The sequence below is a fragment of the Bos javanicus genome, chromosome 16 (assembly GCF_032452875.1).
Source record: "Bos javanicus breed banteng chromosome 16, ARS-OSU_banteng_1.0, whole genome shotgun sequence".
Taxonomy (NCBI): Eukaryota; Metazoa; Chordata; class Mammalia; order Artiodactyla; family Bovidae; genus Bos; species Bos javanicus.
This window is the reverse complement of record NC_083883.1, coordinates 5,622,741-5,644,717: the sequence shown is the minus strand read 5'-3', so window position 1 is coordinate 5,644,717 and position 21,977 is coordinate 5,622,741. Positions and strand designations below refer to the sequence as shown.

The window sequence follows — 21,977 nt, the reverse complement described above, 5'->3', positions numbered from 1 at the left end:
GGAGGTTACCATGAGCAGCCCCATGGAACCATCGGCTATGCGTGTCTCTCTGCCCTGAAGTCTCATTTCTGCCCGCACTGGCCCACAGTGCAGGTCAGATGTGACTGAGTGTCAGTCCTACCAGAGCAAGTCTTTACCAATGAAAGGAGAGAACTGGCAATAAATACCCTGCATCCTCCTCCTTGGAAAGACAACTTAGTATTGCTCCCAGAAAGCCATCAGCATGACTGAGCTTCTGCTTGCCACAGCAATGGCCTCTTGAGGCAATCCTCCCTTTCACACTTCTTCCACTCAATCACAGCACTTTCTGGGGTGCCTCCCAAGGAAAGTAGTTCCTCACTTGTCTCAGGAGAAACCAAAACAAATACCAATCAAAAGAAATTCTGAGTAAAAGGATCAGACAAATGGCTTTTAAGACCATGAATAGATACCTTCTGTGTCAAGTAGGTAACTACAGTGAATTCAAACTTATTGAAGCTTTAGTGAAAGTCTGTTATACAACATTGTCTCATTGGAGTATGATGAGGGGAATTAAAGAAGCCCCTGTTCCCACATAGAGTTCTGTGTATAAAACAGATGGAATAGCCAAAAAAGCCAAGATATGAGTAACAGAGAGATTTCAGAGGATGCAAGAATTGGAGGAAGTGGTTAATGCAAAGGATAAAAGTCTCCGAACACCCTGAGACATAAAAGTGATTGATATGAGGTTTCTCCTCAGATGGGAAACAATTGCTCAGGCTATTTTTCTTTCTATTAAGGAAAATAAGGACTAAACCAGATCAAGGACTTAGGAGCATAAAGGTGGCTGCAATGTTGGCTTCCACTCGTCAAACTTTCAGAGCTTGTTGCTGAGGATGGAATCAGGAGATGGACACAGACGAGAATCCCCTTCTCATAAGGCAATGCCCCGTGCATTACTGGGGCAGAGGCCAAGTGCATGGCACTTAGAAAAAGGCATGGCTGCTTCAAATGGGCAACAGTGAACAAGGCGTTCGGGGTGTGTTGATGTTTAATCTAAATACTGAGTGCCTAAGTGACCTATATGCAGAACTGTTGAGTAAAGGCAATGCAGAAAAATGTATTGGTGTAAACCCAAGTCCCTATGTCCAGGGTCTCTACAGTAAAATAAATGTATAAACTTTATGCATGGGTTTATTCTCAGACCTCATTTCACAGAGGCCCTAATGACCATGAAAACAAAATACTGTCGGATATGTTAATTTTTAGTGGAAAAAAAATATGTACAATGTAGACAGAAAAGCAAAAACAATGAGTCAGAAAATGATCAACAATTCTACAATCTCAAATAACTAAATGTTAACAAATTATTCTTTCTAGATAACTATTACCACAATTGATGGCATAAAGAGATGGTAAAGGTGATTAACTGAAGTGATCTATTCTGGATTAAAGTCACAAGTCACATTTTTCTCCCTCTCTCTTAAGAGAAATGCTTCTTTCTTTAGTTTATTTGTCTGAAGGATTTCAATCTCCAGGGACAGCTTGTACACTTCCAGGGCCAATTTCACCTCCTCTGGCCTTGAGAGGCACTGCAAGAGTTTCCTGCCTGTGACTACTTGTTCACAGCCTTCAGGATACTCCTAAAGGAGAAACACATGATGAGTATGCTTGAAAGACTTCTCTCCTGATTGTTAGGGGGCACAGTTCATGTAGAAACAGGCAGGGTTACAGATTCAGGACCAAGACACACCCCAGGACTGGTGGGGGAGCAGAAAATCAGAAACACCTTGCTTCCCACCATCATCTTCCTGAGAGGAATATAACTCTGCTCTGAGACAGCCTCCCAGAAAGCTTCTGTGGGAACAGACACTACTTCTGACCATCCAGAAATGGGACAAGAGTATATCAAATCCTCTAGAAAAATTGGGAGTCACTACTACCAGCTCTGAGACCCTCCACTCCAAAGGGGCTCAGTTTTCTCTGATCACAAGTGAGAGCAGGAAAACTTTGCATCTCCTATCGGACCAGAAGGCTCCAAAGCGAAAATGAGAGTTCCTTTGAATGAATGAATCTTGACAAGTCAGGTACCACCTTTGCTGGCAGGACAGTGCTTTGGGGTTTAATAAAACAAAAATTACCTCAAATTGTGTGACTTACCCACTCACACTTGGGCACCTCCGGGTACCAGGTTCTGTCCTCTGAGCAAGTGATATTTTCAGAACCAACCACACTATAGCCAGACTCACACTGGATAGTAATTATTTCAGGTTCAACATATCTAACCTTCTCCACAGATAACCTTCCATATTCTATCTCTGGTTTCAGACACAATGCTGCAATGGAAACATAACTTTAAGCAATACACAGATCTAAGAAAAAACATGCAAGCCTAGGGTATTAAGAATGAACTGTATTTAAGTGTTGCTAATTGTTTTACCTTTTTTTTAATCTTGAGAAGAAAAATAATATTCATTAGCATATTTATTGAGCATTGGGATAGTACTTTATCAGACTTTGGGGTAGATCTTTATGTGATCGTCTTATTTAAGTCTCACTATTTTATCTAAGGTTAAGTGACTTGCTGAAGGACATATAACTATTTTAAATAGCCTAACAATATAAAAAGGGCTGCTGCTGCTAAGTCGCTTCAGTCATGTCCGACTCTGTGCAACCCCATAGACAGCAGCCCACCAGGCTCCCCCGTCCCTGGGATTCTCCAGGCAAGAACACTGGAGTGGGTTGCCATTGCCTTCTCCAATGCATGAAAGTGAAAAGTGAAAGGGAAGTCACTCAGTCGTGCCCGACTCTTAGCCACCCCATGGACTTCAGCCCACCAGGCTCCTCTGTCCATGGGATTTTCCAGGCAAGAGTACTGGAGTGGGTTGCCATTGCCTTCTCCAATAAAAAGGGCATGTGACCCCAAATCTTCAACTATCAGATCAGCTGTCTCTTGTATCTTGATTCCTGTAAGACAATAGAGGAAAATTTTTCCCTCTTGCTTATTATTCTCCTGTGTGCAAAGGAGACGATGGTGGCAAATCATCCCCAAAGTTGTTGATGATGAAATGATATTAAACCTCTGTGCATGCAATAATCAGACCTCATTTTCACCTCATGTCCCCATAACAGCTGAAAAATTAGGAGTCCCTCACCACACAGCTACATTGTGAGCAGCTGGTGCCCTGCACTGGCACTGATAGAAATACTTGTGATTTCACAATGCTTGGCATTAGTCCACTAGGGCTTACATTCTAGACCAACTTTTCATGAAAATTTTCCTGCAGGCCACAGCTACATGCAGATAGAATGTACCATCTGTAGACTATTTCTGGAATTATACAAGAAACTGAGAAATGGAGATGCCTCACAAAGGCTGAATTTTGTACCTGGAAAAGAAGGGGAAATTAATGTTCTGTGTGCCCTCTGTACTTTTTGCTTTGGATACCATCAGACCATAGTAATTATTTTCAATAAATCAAATCAAATGGTTTTTTTGCTGCCTCTCACAGGAAAGAAACTGTGCTCTCAATCCTTTGATGATAGTCCCACCCCCGCCCCCTTAAAATGAAGAGGGAGCCAGAGTTACCTTTACACTGAGGGACCGCAGGTGACCAGCCTGAAGATGTGCAGGAGAGTTCTTTTGCTCCAACCAGGATGTACCCTTTATCACATTCATATACAGCTTGGTGATCAAATGTAAAGAATTTAGAGACTACTTTATGTTGTCCATGGGCAATGACAGGAGGGGATTTACAATCTTGAGGTGAGACATAAAAGTAAAAGAAGGTCAGCATGTAGAATGCATATAACACTTCCTAGTATCTGTGTGGTTCAAAGGAGGCTTCCTCCTTCTGTATTCCCTACCCATCCAATCACTCAGCCAAACGCAGGACTCGAGCTGCCTTCATGAAGGCCTGAGGCTGGGGAACCACAGAAAGGTTACAATGGACTGACAAGCACTTAGGATTGGCTTCATTTTTTTGAAAATTCACTAAACTTGACACTATTTAGGAGCCATTTTGACAGGAAGACGGAATTAAGTCAAAGTCACACTGTGCTGGTGTCACATTCCACTGCTTTTGTGCTAAATGCAGAGATGTATTTCTGGGAGAAACTAAAGATGCAAAATAAATCTGCAATCTCTGACTCATTTCTCCCAATAAGACCAGTCCATCTATCTTCCCAAGAATATACTCACTGTCCTCTAAAATAGTTCAGAAAGAGCTCATAGAAAGAATAAGAATGATGGCTTGCATGTTGGAACAATGGACACGACACAGTGCTGAGCACCTGTGTGAAAGAGAACAGTCAGGACCCACACACACTGCATGAGGAGTTTAAATAAAACAGGTCATTGGAAATGCCTTCCCTGGTGGTTCAGATGGTAAAGAATCTGCCTGCAGTGAGGGAGACCTGGGTTTGATCCCTGGATCAGGAAGATCCTCTGGGGAAGGGAATGGCAACCCACCCCAGTATTCTTGCCTGGAGAATCCATGGATAGAGAAGCCTGGTGGGCTGCCTGGTGGGGTTGCAGAGAGTCAGTCATGACTGAGCAACTAACACTTGACACTTTTGGAAATGTCAGTAAAATGTTAAACTGATGGACAATAGTATCTACAGTACTATCCTAAGATGCCTCCTTGAGGCATGGAAAATGTGATGCCAACAATGAGGTTCAAATGCTGGAGTTGCTGTGGCAAGTGGTAGAGAGAGTGATTAAGTGATTCAGAAGAGTGAGTATGCTGGAGTAGATGTGCCACACACATGCAGGAAACTCCACCAAGTGACTATGTTGTCTGGGAAGACCTGGAGGATACATTTACCAAGGACAGAAGGAATATCATAATGAGAGGAGCACTGTATCAGAGACCAGAGCTGATGATGGGAAGACTGTTAAAGAACAAGGTTCACTCTTAGCAGTCACAATCTGAGTGGTGCTCATAGGCTTTAGAAGCTAAGTAAATGTAATCATCATAAGGAGTGGCAAGTTAGAGATACAACCAGACTGAGATTAGGAAGATGGTTAATAGAACATGACATTCCTTAGGGTGAAAACAGATGAGCAGCCAACTAGATACTACTCAATCTGTACCATGGAAAGAAATAAAGGATGGATGATCAGGAGGCTGATGGCCTTTGGTCCATTAAAAATTACAATCTGTTGCTTAGTTTCTGGACCTGTGCTATTAATAATCTCAGGTCTGGAGATCACTAACTGAAGAAAAAAGTTTCCATGACTAAGGAGACTACAACAACTTGAGACATATGCACAGTAATGAGTTCCCCAGTCTTCCAAGAGGACCTGTGTCCATTTACATAAGCAATTATGCACAGATGAGAAGTGCATAATAATCCAAGTATTATTGGACATAGAGTTTGAGTTGACATAGATACCTGGAACCATCAAGGCTCCCTTATTAAACCACTTGGTGGGCATTTCCATTATCTTTGAAAGTGTGGGCCAGATAGACAAAATTGGTCACTGGCATAATCCCCATATTCATCCTTGGCCTATGGGTTAAGATTGTCCTATCCAAGAAAACCAAGTAGAAGTCATTGATATGACCTATATCTTCCCCTTAGAGGCAAAGAAGATAAGTTCTTTTAAATATCATTTACCAATGTGTAGAGGAAACGGAGAAATATGTGCCACTCTTAAATAATTGAAGATGCAAGAGTGGTCATCGTATTCCCATGTATTTCATAAGTCTGTCTACTACAAAAAATTCGGATTCTGGAGAATTACAGTAGACTACTAAAAACGCAACAGCATTGCAGCCACTGTACCACATGTGGTATCTTTGCTAGAGCAGATTAACATGTCTTCTGGCAGATGAGGCCACTGATTCAGCAGAGGCCTTCTTTGCCATCCCTGTCAGAAAAGAACATCACAAGAAGTGTGCATACATATGGAAAGGTCAAGATCCTCCATCTGCATTTTTAGTCCTTGGCTGTGATAACACTTCTGTCCTTGTCATAAGAGAGTCTAAAAATATCATGGCCATGCAGGCACCCATAGAACAGCACATTGATACAGAACATCAATGGCATCATGTTAACTCTACTGAATAAGCAAGACTAGGTGGCATGATGATGTTCCAGTGTAAGGAAGGTAGAGAAGGAAGAAAAGATGTAAACTCTGAAAGGCAGGTTTAAATAGATTTGAGCAGGTTTTATAATGTAGTAGGTAAAGGCACATGGACCAGAAAGAAAGGAAGAAAAAAGAATAAATACCAAGAAACAAAAGGTAATAATTGAAATGTCTAGCTTATCTATTAGATGTGGCCCATTTTCATTGATTCAGAAAATGGAGGGAAACCAGCAAAGTCAAAGAATGGGAACAAATAATGGGGGATAAAAAGAAAGTTGGACTAATGAGCAGTATTTTTTAACAAACGTATCCACTTAAAAAACATTCAGTATATACACGTTTTTAACCTAATATGCTTTTTGTTGGTGTGTGTGTGTTTTGTTTCATTTTTCCAACTGAATGATGCTTCAGGAAAGGATTTTCACTGCAAGTTCATTTCCTTTGTTCAAATTGTACAAACGAAGCTAGGTAAAAAAAAATACAACACATAAAAACATCAGATCAGACAAATCACCACCGTTACACATTTCTTAAATTCTAAACTTACATTGTAAAAGCAAATTATGAAAAAGGCGTGCGTGGTAGGGAATGAACAATGGTATAGTTCCTCTCTCTTGATGGAAGTCACAACAGTTACTAATATTTATCCCCCTGTGAAGTTCATTGTTCTAATTTCCATTATCCAAGGAGGAAATCTGTCCTTGAGGATATCCAAAACCCTATTATGCTATGATATTAGAAGCATCCTTGATATTGGGACAAAAGACAAGCTTGTTCTCTGATCAAGTGATTGATCCATAAGCAGCACAAGAATAGGGTCATTTCACTAGTACCAGGTGTCCTGGGAGGGTGCCCAAATGTTTCAACCAGTGCGTCCTGAGATCAACATACTCACAACTGAGCAGTGGATGGGAACTTCTAGGTTAAAAAGTGCCAAAGTATAAGAGAAATTTCTAGTATTGGAAACTTTTCTCAGTTCACACACACTTCAGAAGAACTAAGTAGATTTCCAAGAGGAGAAATCAAAGTTAAATTTAGTAATTTCATCTGCCTCTAGATTGTTCTTCTTTAGTAATGTTCCAACACTTAAACTGCAAAAATGTAAGGAGGGGAAAAATGACACTCATCTCAAGATCTGATTTTCTATCCTCTCATTCATTTAGCAGATAGAGACTGAAAGCTGATGGGTGCTGAGCTTTGTACCCCTCCCTATCTTTAAGAAGTCAGCAGTTAGCTTTAGTGAGAATAAGTCAGGAGCTATAGAATTTGTGCCAGCTTTATTCAACATTTTCTTTTTTAAACTGTGGATTTGGATCTGACCATATGAATGCACAGTTATAAGCATTTTTTTTCTTCTGCATGAAATTGATCAGGATCCTGTGGGGCTCCTGGGCACAGAAGCCCTTCTGTCCCTGGTTTCTTGTAAGGAACACACCTTCAACCTCCATGACATTCCCCTAATTCCAAAGGGCAGATTCTAACAAATATTAAGTTAGGAAAGGAAGGGATGAAAAGACAAGGGAGGGGCACCCAAGAAACAATAGAGCCTTGAGGCAGTCTTGGTCTGCCTCAAGGATACATAACAATGTCTTTAAACTATTTAAGATGTCAGCTTCCCACTGACATCTAATAGAAGCAGAAGATATTAAGAAGAGGTGGCAAGAATACACAGAACTATACAAAAAGATCTTCAAGACCCAGATAACCAAAATAGTGTGATCACTCACCTAGAACCAGATATCCTGGAATGTGAAGTCTAGTGGGTCTTAGGAAGCATTGCTGCCAATAAAGCTAGCAGAGGTGATGGAATTCCAGCAGATATTTAAAATCCTTAAAGAAGATGTTATTAAAGTGCTGTACTCAATATGTCAGCAAAATTGGAAAACCTAGCAGTGGCCGCAGGACTAGAAAAGGTCAATATCATCCGACTTCCTAAGAAAGGCAGTACTGGATCTTCTGTTCAAACCACCAGACAATTGAACTCATCTCCCATGCTAGTAAGATTTTGCTCAAAATCCTCCAAGCTAGGCTTCAGCATTTGTGAACTGAGAACTTCAAGATTGCAAGTTGGGTTTAGAAAAGGCAGAGGAAACAAAGCCAAAAGCTGGTTCTTTGAAAGGATAAATAAAATTGCCAAACTATTATCCAGACTCATCAAGAAACAAAGGGAGAAAAAGCAAATCAATAAAATTAGACATGAAAATGGAGAGATCACAACAGACAACACAGAAATACAAAGGATCATAAGAGATTATTATCAGCAATTATATGCCAATAAAATGGACAACGTGGAAGAAATGGACAAATTCTTAGAAAAGTACAACTTTCCAAAACTGAACCAGGAAGAAATAGAAAACCTTAACAGACCCATCACAAGCACGGAAATTGAAACTGTAATCAAAAATCTTCCAGCAAACAAAAGCCCAGGTCCAGACGGCTTCACAGCTGAATTCTACCAAAAATTTAGAGAAGAGCTAACACCTATCCTACTCAAACTCTTCCAGAAAATTTCAGAGGAAGGTAAACTTCCAAACTCATTCTATGCGGCCACCATCACCCTAACACCAAAACCTGACAAAGATGCCACAAAAAAAGAAAACTACAGGCCAATATCACTGATGAATATAGATGCAAACTTCTTAACAAAATTCTAGCAATCAGAATCCAACAACACGTTAAAAAGATCATACACCATGACCAAGTGGGCTTTAGCCCAAGGATGCAAGGATTCTTCAATATCCACAAATCAATCAATGTAATACACCACATTAACAAATTGAAAAATAAAAGCCATATGATCATCTCAACAGATGCAGAGAAAGCCTTTGACAAAATTCAACATCCATTTATGATAAAAACTCTCCAGAAAGCAGAAATAGAAGGAACATACCTCAACATAGTAAAAGCTATATATGACAAACCCATAGCAAACATTATCCTCAATGCTGAAAAGTTGAAAGCATTTCCCCTAAACTCAGGAACAAGACAAGGGTGCCCACTTTCACCATTACTATTCAACATAGTTTTGGAAGTTTTGGCCACAGCAATCAGAGCAGAAAAAGAAATAAAAGGAATCCAAATTGCAAAAGAAGAAGTAAAACTCTCACTGTTTGCAGATGACATGATCCTCTACATAGAAAACCCTAAAGACTCCATCAGAAAATTACTAGAGCTAATCAATGAATATAGTAAAGTTGCATGATATAAAATCAACACACAGAAATCCCTTGCATTCCTAAACACTAATAATGAGAAATTAGAATGAAAAATTAAGGAAACAATTCCATTCACCATTGCAACGAAAAGAATAAGATACTTAGGTATATATCTACCTAAATATATAGAAAACTATAAAACACTGGTGAAAGAAATCAAAGAGGGTACTAATAGATGGAGAAATATACCATGTTCATGGATCGAAAGAATCGATATAGTGAAAATGAGTATACTACCCAAAGCAATCTATAGATTCAATGCAATCCCTATCAAGCTACCAACGGTATTCTTCACAGAGCTAGAACAAATAATTTCACAATTTGTATGGAAATACAAAAAACCTCGAATAGCCAAAGCAATCTTGAGAAAGAAGAATGGAACTGGAGGAATCAACCTGCCTGACTTCAGGCTCTACTATAAAGCCACAGTCATCAAGACAGTATGGTGCTGGCATAAAGACAGAAACACAGATCAATGGAACAAAATAGAAAGCCCAGAGATAAATCCACGCACCTATGGACACCTTATCTTTGACAAAGGAGGCAAAACTAATACAATTATGTAAAGTTTAAAAATAAAATAAAATTTAAAAAAAAATAAAGACAATATCTTTAACAAGTGGTGCTGGGAAAACTGGTCAACCACTTGTAAAAGAATGAAACTAGAACACTTTCTAACACCATACACAAAAATTAACTCAAAATGGATTAAAGATCTCAACGTAAGACCAGAAACTATAAAAGTCCTAGAGGAGAACATAGGCAAAACACTCTCCATCATTCGTCACAGCAGGATCCTCTATGACCCACCTCCCAGAATACTGGAAATAAAAGCAAAAATAAACAAATGGGACCTAATTAAAATTAAAAGCTTCTGCACAACAAAGGAAACTCTAAACAAGATGAAAAGGCAGCCTTCAGAATGGGAGAAAATAATAGCAAATGAAGCAACTGACAAACAACTAATCTCAAAAATATACAAGCAACTCCTGCAGCTCAATTCCAGAAAAATAAATGACCCAATCAAAAAATGGGCCAAAGAACTAAATAGGCATTTCTCCAAAGAAGATATACAGATGGCTAACAAACACATGAAAAGATGCTCAACATCACTCATGATCAGAAAAATGCAAATCAAAACCACAATGAGGTACCATTTCACTCCAGTCAGAATGGCTGCGATCCAAAATTCTACAAGCAATAAATGCTGGAGAGGGTGTGGAGAAAAGGGAACCCTCTTACACTGTTGGTGGGAATGCAAACTAGTACAGCCACTATGGAGAACAGTGTGGAGAATCCTTAAAAAACTGGAAATAGAACTGCCATATGACCCAGCAATCCCACTACTGGGCATACACACTGAGGAAACCAGAATTGAAAGAGACACATGTACCCAATGTTCATTGCAGCACTGTTTATAATAGCCAGGACATGGAAGCAACCTAGATGTCCATCAGCAGATGAATGGATAAGAAAGCTGTGGTACATATACACAATGGAATATTACTCAGCCATTAAAAAGAATACATTTGAATCAGTTCTAATGAGGTGGATGAAACTGGAGTCTATTATACAGAGTGAAGTAAGCCAGAAAGAAAAATACCAATACAGTATACTAAAACATATATATGGAATTTAGAAAGATGGTAACGATAACCCTGTATGCGAGACAGCAAAAGAGACACAGATGTACACAACAGTATTTTGGACTCTGTGGGAAAGGGAGAGGGTGGGATGATTTGGGAGAATAGCATTGAAACATGTATAATATCATATAAGAAATGAATCGCCAGTCCAGGTTTGATGCAGGATGCGGGGTCCTTGGGGCTGGTGCATTGGGATGACCCAGAGTGATGGTACGGGGAAGGAGGTGGGAGGGGTTCAGGATGGGGAACACGTGTACACTTGTGGTGGATTCATGTTGATGTATGGCAAAACCAATACAATATTGTAAAGTAATTAGCCCCCAATTAAAATAAATAAATACATATTTTAAAATAAATAATAATTCAGAATAGGAAAAAAATAAAAAGCAGAGACATTACTTTGCCGACAAAGATCTGTCTAGTCAAAGCTATTGTTTTTCCAGTAGTCATGTACAGATATGAAATTTGCACCTTGAAGAAGGCTGAGTTCTGAAGAACTGGTGCTTTCGAACTGTGGTGCTAGAGAAGACTTTTGAGAGCCCTTTGGACACCAAGGAGATCAAACCAGTCATTCCTAAAGAAAATCAATCCTGAATATTCATTGGAAGGACTGACGCTGAAGGTAAAACTCCAATACTCTGGACACCTGATTCAAAGAGCTCACTCATTGGAAAAGACCCTGATGCTGGGAAAGATTGAGGTCAGGGAGAGAAGGGGGAAACAGAAGATGAGATGGTTGGATGGCATCACTGACATGAGTTTGATCAAACTCTGAGAGATAATGAAGGACGGGGAAGTCTTGCATGCTGCAGTCTCTGGGGTCGCAAAGAGCCAGACATGACTGAGCAACTAAACAACAATGAGACAAAAGACCTCCACCCCCAAAACCATGCGATTCTGATGACAGAAATCAAAGAAGACACAACCAGATGAAAAAATACCATGTTTGTAGATGAAAAGAATCAATATGGCTAAAACGACTATACTACACAAAGCAGAGTCAATGCAATCCCTATCAAACTACCAATGGAATTTTTCACAGAACTTGAGCAAAAAGTCTTAAAATTTGTAATGGAGACACAAAGATCCTGATTGGCCAAAGCAATCTTAAGAAAAAAACAAAGCTGGAGGAATTAGCCTCCCTGACCTCAGACTATACTGCAAAGCTACAGTCATCAAGAAAGTATGATATTCATACAAAAGTAGAAATATAGATCAATGGAACCGGATAAAAAACCCAGATAAAACACATACACAAAGGGGGCAAGACTACACAATGTTGGAAAGGCAGTCTCTTCAAATGATGCTGGGAAAATCATATACAGCTACATATTTTAAAAAATAAAATTAGACCATTCTTTAACACCATAGACAAAAAATAAGCTCGAAATGGATTAAAAACCTAAATGCGAGACCAGACTCTATAAAGCTCCTAGAGGAAAACATAGGCAGAACACTCTCTGACATAAATTCCACCAGCATCTTTTTCAATTCATCTCCCAGAATAATGGAAATAAAAACAAAAATAAACAAATGATATCTACTTAAACTCAAAAGCTTTTGCACAGCAAAAGAAACAATAAACAAATGAAAAGACAACAACAACAAAAGACAACCCACAGCTTGGAATATTTGTTAATGATGTAACTGAAAAGGGATTAGTCTCCAAAATTTATGAAAAGCCCATGATGTTTGCTGATGCTACTGCTGCTGCTGCTAAGTCACTTCAGTCGTGTCCGACTGTGCGACCCCATAGATGGCAGCCCACCAGGCTCCACTGTGCCTGGGATTCTCCAAGCAAGAACAGTCACTGCTGCTGCTGCTGCCATGATGTTTAGCAGTATCAAAACAAACAGCCTAACCAAAAATGGGCAGAAGTCCTAAATATTGACGTTTCTCCAAAGAAGACATACAGATGGACAAGAGGCACATGGAAAGATGCTCAGTATCACCAATTATTAAAGAAATGCACATCAAAACTACAATAAGATATCACCTTACAGCAATCACAATGGCCATTATCAAAAACTCCACAAACAGTGAATGCTGTGGAGGATGTGGAGAGAAGGGAACCTTCCCACACTGTTGTGGGAATGTAAATTAGTACAGCCACTATGAAGAACAGTATGGAGGTTCCTTAAAATCTAAGAATAGAACTACAATATGACCCTGCTATCCCATTCCTGGGCATATATCTGGAGAAAAACATGGACTGAAAGGATGCATGCACCTCAATGTTCATTGCAGCACTGTTTACAATGGCCAAGAAATGGAAGCAACCTAAATGTCTATGAATGGATAAAGAAGATGTGGTACATAAATACAATGAAATAATACTCAGCCATTACAAAGAATGAAATAATGTCCTTTGCAGCAACATGGGTGGACCTAGAGATTGTCATGCTGAGTGAAGTAAGTCACACAGAGAAAGAGAAATATCACATAATATCACCTACATGTGAAACCTAAAAGGAAATGATACAAATGAACTTACAAAACAGAAACAGACCAACAGACTTAGAGAATGATCTTGCGGTTGCCAGGGGGAATCATGGGGGAAGAGATAGTTAAGTAGTTTGGGATGGACACATACACACTACTATATTCATAATGGATAACCAACAAGGACCTACTGCATAGCACATGGAATTCTGCTTAATGTTACGTGGCAGCCTGGATGGGAATTGTGTTTGGGGAGAATGGATATACAGACATGAGTCCCTTTGCTGTTCACCTGAAACTATCACTGCATTGTTAATTGGTTACACAGTTAACAAAATAAAAGTTTCAAAAAAAAAACAAAAAACAAAAAAATGATTTTTAATATAGATAGAAAAACAAATATATTCACTAAAAACTTGGTAAATAAAATGCAAAGAATTATAATCTCCATCAATTTGACATGAAAAACTTCTTTTAAAAAATGTGTTTCCATAAGGTCTTACCTGGTCTGCATTCTGGTGTTCTAGGACTCCAAGTGCCATGTTTTGTACATATAGCATCAAACATATATTTACTATGACATTCATATGAAATCTTATCTCCACTGATATAGGTACAGTGAGTACTACTGCTAAGTCTTCTGTGTAGAGTGATGCTTCCATAATTATTCAGGTTTGGTTCTGGGCAACATACCTCTAAAAAAATATAAAAGAAGACTAATAGTAAAATCACTATGAGGAGGCTCCTATGGCTAAATCCCATTTCTACCTTTAGAAGATCTCATCACTGAAGAGAGATTGGGATAACAGGGACACCAAGTCTGTTCTCCCAGTCCCTGATTTGCTAAAGCACTCCAGCTCATTTGTTTCCAATACCTTATTTAAGTGGTGGTAAAAGATTTTATTAATGATATTTTAATTCCATGATATTAAGGTCTTTCTTTTTATTTCCACAAAATGAGTTTGAATGACTGCAATTAAACTTTAACTCCTAATGTGAAACAAATAGTCTTTCAATATGTGAACTACCATTTTTCATTATTTGTGAAAGTGAAAGTCACTTAGTCATGTCCAACTCTTTGCAATCCCATGGACTATATAGTCCATGGAATTCTCTAAGCCAGAATACTGGAGTGAGTAGCCTTTTCTTTCTCCAGGTAATCACTCCCAACCCAGGGATAAAAACCCGGGTCTCCTGCATTGCAGGCGGATTCTTTACCAGCTGAGCCACAAGGGAAGCCCAAGAATATTGGAGTGGGTAGTCCATCCCTTCTCCAGCAGATCTTCCCAGCCCAGGAATTGAACTGGGGGTCTCCTGAATTGCAGGTGAATTCTTTACTAACTGAGCTATCATTATTTGTGCATTTCACATATTTTTTCAATTCCAATCTACAGAATAAAGTTCCCTGTATTCTGTGCCTCAGTGTCTTCACCTCTAAAATGGCAAGACTCCAATAGATAGGTATAAAAATGCATGTTGTCAATTGCAGAGTCCCATAAAATTGCATCCATATGTCTCTCAGTCCCTCACTTACTCTCAAGTGAGACTAGAGACAGTCTCCTTCCTGTCCTATTGAGGCAAAAACACTGAGTCAGGGATCAGAGTCTGTCTTTTACAGGCAGGTCATTCAGCCCACAGTCCCATCACTCAAGAGACATGAGACACAAGTCACGCTGAAGTTGGTTGAGTTCATGACTACTTCACAGACTTTCCTCTGCAAAGCACCCCAGAGCCTATACTGGGGAGGAAAGGGCTGTGATGGAGTTCTGACTCAAGCAATGGTTGAGTTGTATTCTACATTCTACCTTTACCAATATTGGAGCTAATACTTAATCTGTGTAATATTTGACTTCTGTGCTTGTATCTCATTTGATTCTGAATCAGGATAAGATTATAATTTCTCAGCTCAAACTCCAAGAAATTTATGGTCCCTTCTGGTGATAATAGTTCATATACAGTTCAATTAATATAATGTCAAATTTATCTTGAGGGAAAAATTACATCCATTTAAGATGAAAAATCAAGCTCATACTGAATATTTAATATACAAAAAGATTTACAAAAAAAGAAACTCACCCTTACATTCTATGTATGGGCTCCACTCCAAATTGCTCTGACAAGTCACAGTTGTAGGTCCATCTGTCTCTGGCTTATAGCCAAAATGGCACTTGTAGCTCAATACAAACCCAATATCATACACTTGCTGTTCTGTTTGTGTCTGGTGGTCATATCTTTCCCACAAGGCATGAGGGATGTGTGGTAAGCCAAGACAACCATCTGCTCATAAAGAAACAAAAAGGGAAAAGTACACTCTCAATAGGGATGCAACAATGATCAATGAGCCTGTCATATAAAAGGGTGGCAAGTCCTCGTTCAGCCAGAAGCCAGCCTACCATGGCTGATGAATCAGCCATACCAGAAAACACACAGGACAGGCATCCAAATGTGGAAGGCATCAGAGAAGTTCTTACTAGGGGCACTGACAAGTGATTTCTGTGTGTTGTGCCAACTTTTTTAAATGTGAATTCTTTTTCATCTTCATTTTATATCACAAACTTTAGTCTCTGAATTGAAACATTGGGCTTGCTCGGTAGGTATGGCTGGAGAAATGTTTCAGGCAAACACATCAAACTTTCTTGTTTCCTGACTAATAGAAGAAAATAAACAAGAGCCATTCCTCTTATTCAGATGACATCAGGAGCTTTATCATTGAAGGGTTTGTCAAGAACAAATAAAATACCAAGTGACTTTTGAGCCTAAATCTGTGTCTTGTCATCTTCACTCTTTCCTGATAATACAGGTTCACAATATGGAAATATAATACAAACATGTCAATTTGGACATTTATTATATTTTCATCTTCAAGGGTAAAGGTCTTTTTAAACAGTTTTATTGAGAGACAAGTCACATAACATAAAATTCATCCATTTAAAGTATGCAATCCAGTGGTTTTCAGTATATTTACAGAGTTTTCCAACCATCACCACTATCCAATTTTTGGATATTTTTACCAACCCAAAAATAAATTCAGTACTTGTTAGCAGTTACCCCCTAGTCTTGTCTTCTCCCAGGTCCTAGAGACCACTAAAAGACTTTCTCTCTCTATGGATTTTCCTAACCTGGACATTTCAAATAATGGATGTCTGGTTCTTAAAATGAGGATAATACTAGTGCCCACAATTCTGGACAGAATCCATTGAATTAATTCTTGCTATAAACCTATACTAGCATCAAGTCATTATTATTACTATTAAGATAATTTTCAGGGATCCACATGAGTTTATAATTTCAGAGTATGAGAATTACATTGATAGTTAATCCATACAAAATTTTGTGTAAGTTAGAAAAAAACCTTTTTCCCTCAGGGCTCTTTACTGTTTATCTTTAAAACAATTATCATATGATCTTTGTTAGAACAAAGCAATTTTCTATCAAGTTCAAGAAAATTGTTGAAATAAACATACTATATTTTGAAATAAACATACAATAAACAGTTTATTGTAGAGCAACCTCTACAATGCTAAACTCTATCTTTAGGGGTGGAGTATGAACAACCTTTACAACTGTGTGTGACAGCTTTTTGTGATGTTATATGGTCTTGCACAGTATACTGTAATCCTTTTTTTCAACAAGAAAAAAAAGAGGGATTGATCTAAATTTAAACTTCTAGTGTGATTCAGATGTGCTTAGGCATGTAAGTATGCTCCCAATAATATTTCTGGATATCTTTAGATGCCAAACATTGAAACTCTTTCATGGTCCATACTTACTGAGTTCACAAGTGGGAGGAGGAGGATTCCAGCTATTATCAGCTTCACAATGGATTAAACTATCGCCTTCAAGCCGAAAACCTTTATTACAGGCATATACAATAGACTGTTGATAAGTATAGATGGGTCCAAACCCAGAGGTTATTTTTCCATCTTTAACCACTGGTTGAACACAAATGACTTCTAAAAATCCACAAGAAAAGACAAATTTCAACTTTTAAAAGCTTCAGTAAAATGAGATTCCATCATATCAGTGCTATTTGTTACCACAAACTGGTACAGCATAAATATCAGTTTACCAAATTAACCACTGCGTCATTAAAATAATTAGTTTTTCTTTGAATAATTTCACCTCCCCCAATACCTTTCCCTTCCTTTTTCTTTTAAACTAAGAATTCAAACCAAAATTCATCATTATGACTTACTTTTACAAGAAGGAGGGCTTGGACTCCAAACACCTATTGTCTTATTTTCCACTCTGCAAGAAATGGAGGCTTTGCCTAACATTGAGAAGTCACGGTCACAGCTGTAGGTGACAGAAGAGCCATATGTGTAGAAGTCTTCATCGCCACCATTGTGTCTCCCATTACTAATGGTTGGAGGAGGTTCACACTTGGCAACTGAGATGAGTGAAGAGGAAGAAAAAATGAGGGAAGTCATCCTTAAAATCTAATATTCATGATGCAAATTCTAATGAAGTGTATAAGAAGCAACAATGAGGGACATGAGTTTTATTATTACCTAACATGTAATAAAGTTTAAGTTCATAGTCAAGTCAAAAAGAGTCTTTGCTTACTTATACATTGTGGGAGAGGATCACTCCAGACAACTCCTTTATCTTGTAGCTGACAATAACTGTTGGCTGAGCCAATTAAGATATACCTGAATAAGACAGGATTGAAGATTTTAATGAAATTATTCCTAGTATAAATTAAGTTGAATAAAGAAGTCTGAACAAATAGACTTACTATTCTATATTAAAAATGAAGAAATAATATTTTATCACATAATACTTTCCATTAAGAATGCCATTCTGTAAAATTTTATCACTGCAATGAGATGTGTATCTGTTCATTTGTTCTTTTATTCTATAATTTAATACTATCCTGGCAAATTAAACTTTAAACTTGATCTCATCAAATCTGGGTACTCAAGTAAATGAATAAACAGACAAAGAAGCATGTTACTTTCCTAAGTGAAATGATTAATCCTGATTAGCCATGGGACATTGGCTTGCTTAAAGCAAGAGTGGTGATGGTGTTTATATCTGAAAAGTAGGGAGATTTCCTGGGCACCACCTTGTACTATTTCCATGCCCTCTAATTAAAGCCAGTGAAAACTATAACAACCCAATACATGCAGGACTGCAAATTGTCCTTAAAGAATAAAGGTTCACACATCTTGGGTCAGAAATCAAGTCTCAGTAAATTTAAGAAAATTGAAATCATATCAAGTATCTTTTCCAGCCATAATACTGTGAGACTAGATGTCGATTATGGGGGGAAAAACTGTAAAATAAATAAACACATGGAGATTAAATAATACATTCTAAGTAATGAACAAGTTACTGAAGAAATAAAAAGGGAAATGAAAAAAATCTTTAGAAACAAATGGCAATGAAAACACAACCCAAAACCAATGAGATGCATCAAAAGCAGTACTAAAGGGAAGTTTATAGCAAGACAACCTTACCACAAGAAACAAGAAAAAATCAAATAAAAAACCTATGTTAGGTAGTTAGAATAGAAAACAGGAGTCCAAAATCAGATCAGATAAGATCAGTCACTCAGTCGTGTCCGGCTCTTTGCGACCCCGTGAATCACAGCACGCCAGGCCTCCCTGTCCATCACCAACTCCCAGAGTTCACTCAGACTCATGTCCATCGAGTCAGTGATGCCATCCAGCCATCTCATCCTCTGCCGTCCCCTTCTCCTCCTACCCCCAATCCCTTCCAGCATCAGAGTCTTTTCCAATGAGTCAACTCTTCACATGAGGTGGCCAAAGTACTGGAGTTTCAGCTTCAGCATCATTCCTTCCAAAGAAATCCCAGGGCTGATCTCCTTCAGAATGGACTGGTTGGATCTCCTTGCAGTCCAAGGGACTCTCAAGAGTCTTCTCCAACACCACAGTTCAAAAGCATCAATTCTTCGGCGCTCAGCCTTCTTCACAGTCCAACTCTCACATCCATACATGACCACAGGAAAAAACCATAGCCTTAACTAGACGGACCTTTGTTGGCAAAGTAATGTCTCTGCTTTTGAATATGCTATCTAGGTTGGTCATAACTTTCCTTCAAAGGAGTAAACGTCTTTTAATTTCATGGCTGCAGTCACCATCTGCAGTGATTTTGGAGCCCAGAAAAATAAAGTCTGACACTGTTTCCACAGTTTCCCCATCTATTTCCCATGAAGTGATGGGACCAGATGCCATGATCTTCGTTTTCTGAATGTTGAGCTTTAAGACAACTTTTTCACTCTGCACTTTCACTTTCATCAAGCGGCTTTTGAGTTCCTCTTCACTTTCTGCCATAAGGGTGGTGTCATCTGCATATCTGACGTGATTGATATTTCTCCCGGCAATCTTGATTCCAGCTTGTGCTTCTTCCAGTCCAGCGTTCTCATGATGTACTCTGCATATAAGTTAAATAAGCAGGGTGACAACATACAGCCTCAAGGTACTCCTTTTCCTATTTGGAACCAGTCTGTTGTTCCATGTCCAGTTCTAACTGTTGCTTCCTGACCTGCATACAAATTTCTCAAGAGGCAGATCGGGTGGTCTGGTATTCCCATCTCTTTCAGAATTTTCCACAGTTTATTGTGATCCACACAGTCAAAGGCTTTGGCATAGTCAATAAAGCAGAAAGAGATGTTTTTCTGGAATTCTCTTGCTTTTTCCATGATCCAGTGGATGTTGGCAATTTGACCTCTGCTTCCTCTGCCTTTTCTAAAACCAGCTTGAACATCATGAAGTTCACGGTTCACATATTGCTGAGGCCTGGCTTGGAGAATTTTGAGCATTACTTCACTAGCATGTGAGATGAGTGCAATTGTGCGGTAGTTTGAGCATTCTTTGGCATTGCCTTTCTTTGGGATTGGAATGAAAACTGACCTTTTCCAGTCCTGTGGCAACTGCTGAGTTTTCCAAATTTGCTGGCATATTGAGTGCAGCAGAGTCCAAAATGGCAGTGGCTAAAAGACAAGGAGGCAGGCAGCTGCGACCGGCACACTAAGCGCGGCTCTGAGAAGCTACCCACAGCCGAGGTCGGGGCAGTGGCCGAGAGTGCCAGGCTGCGACGGTGCAGGAACAGCCGAGAGGAGCTACCCCGTGTCCGAGGTCGGGGGGGCAGCCAAGAGGAGCCACCCCACGTCCGAGGTCGGGGGGACGGCCAAGAGGAGCCACCCCGTGTCCGAGGTCAGGGGTGGCAACGAAAGCAGTTACCCCACGTCCGAGGTCAGGGGCAGTGGCCAGGAGGAGCTACCCTATGGCCCCACGCCCGAAGCCAGGGGCGGCGACCAGGAGGAGCAACCCCACACCCGAGGCCCGGGGTGGCAGCCAGGAGGACCAACCCCATGTTCAAGGAGCCGTGGCTGCGCAGGTGAAGGAGGGCCTAGAGGAGCTATCCCATGTTGAAGGTCAGGAACGGCGGCGGTGAACAGATACCCCTCATCCAAGGTAAGGAGCAGCGGCTGCGCTTTGCTGGAGCAGCCATGAAGAGATAACCCACGCCCAAGGTAAGAGAAACCCAAGTAAGACAGTAGGTATTGCAAGAGGGCATCAGAGGGCAGACACACTGAAACCATACTCACAGAAAACTAGTCAATCTAATCACTCTAGGACCACAGCCTTGTCTAACTCAATGAAACTAAGCCATGCCCATGGGGCAACCCAAGATGGGCAGGTCGTGGTGGAGAGATCTGACAGAATGTGGTCCACTGGAGAAGAGAATGGCAAACCACTTCAGTATTCTTACCTTGAGAACCCCATGAACAGTTCAGTTCAGTTCAGTTCAGTCCCTCAGTCGTGTCCGACTCTTCGCAACCCCATGAACCACAGCACGCCAGGCCTCCCTGTCCATCACCAACTTCCGGAGTTCACTCAGACTCAAGTGCATCGAGTCAGTGATGCCATCCAGCCATCTCATCCTCTGTCATCCCCTTCTCTCCTCCTGCCCCCAATCCCTCCCAGCATCAGAGTATGAACAATATGAAAAGGCAAAATGATAGCATACTGAAAGAGGAACTCCCCAGGTCAGTAGGTGCCCAATATGCTACTGGAGATCAGTGGAAAAATAACTCCAGAAAGAATGAAGGGATGGAACCAAAGCAAAAACAATACCCAGATGTGGATGTGACTGGTGATAGAGGCAAGGTCTGTTGCTGTAAAGAGCAATATTGCATAGGAACCTGGAATGTCAGGTCCATGAATCAAGGCAAATTGAAAGTAGTCAAACAAGAGATGGCAAGAGTGAATGTCGACATTCTAGGAATCAGCGAACTGAAATGGACTGGAATGGGAGAATTTAACTCAGATGACCATTATATCTACTACTGTGGGCAGGAATCCCTTACAAGAAATGGAGTAGCCATAATGGTCAACAAAAGAGTCCAAAATGCAGTACCTGGATGCAATCTCAAAAACGACAGAATGATCTCTGTTTGTTTCCAAGGCAAACCATTCAATATCACAGTAATCCAAGTCTATGCCCCAACCAGTAACGCTGAAGAAGCTGAAGTTGAACGGTTCTATGAAGACCTAAAAAACCTTTTAGGACTAACACCCAAAAAAGATGTCCTTTTCATCACAGGGGACTGGAATGCAAAAGTAGGAAGTCAAGAAACACCTGGAGTAACAG

At 39.8% G+C, this 21,977-nt stretch overlaps 1 protein-coding gene across 12 annotated transcripts in view; it reads right to left on the bottom strand.

The window, feature by feature from the left end:
• Positions 1–1,134: 1,134 nt before the first annotated feature.
• Positions 1,135–21,977, bottom strand: part of C4BPA (complement component 4 binding protein alpha) — a 47,055-nt gene continuing 26,212 nt past the window's right edge. For all 12 annotated transcript variants that reach the window (XM_061382085.1, XM_061382090.1, XM_061382088.1 and 9 more), the window contains 8 exons: positions 17,922–18,007; positions 17,551–17,745; positions 17,126–17,308; positions 15,432–15,632; positions 13,859–14,050; positions 3,548–3,718; positions 2,119–2,294; positions 1,135–1,601 (listed from right to left, as the gene is read on the bottom strand). In XM_061382085.1, coding sequence (XP_061238069.1) covers positions 1,398–1,601; positions 2,119–2,294; positions 3,548–3,718; positions 13,859–14,050; positions 15,432–15,632; positions 17,126–17,308; positions 17,551–17,745; positions 17,922–18,007 — 1,408 coding nt within the window. In that variant the 3' untranslated portion in view covers positions 1,135–1,397. The remainder of the gene's footprint in view (positions 1,602–2,118; positions 2,295–3,547; positions 3,719–13,858; positions 14,051–15,431; positions 15,633–17,125; positions 17,309–17,550; positions 17,746–17,921; positions 18,008–21,977) is intronic.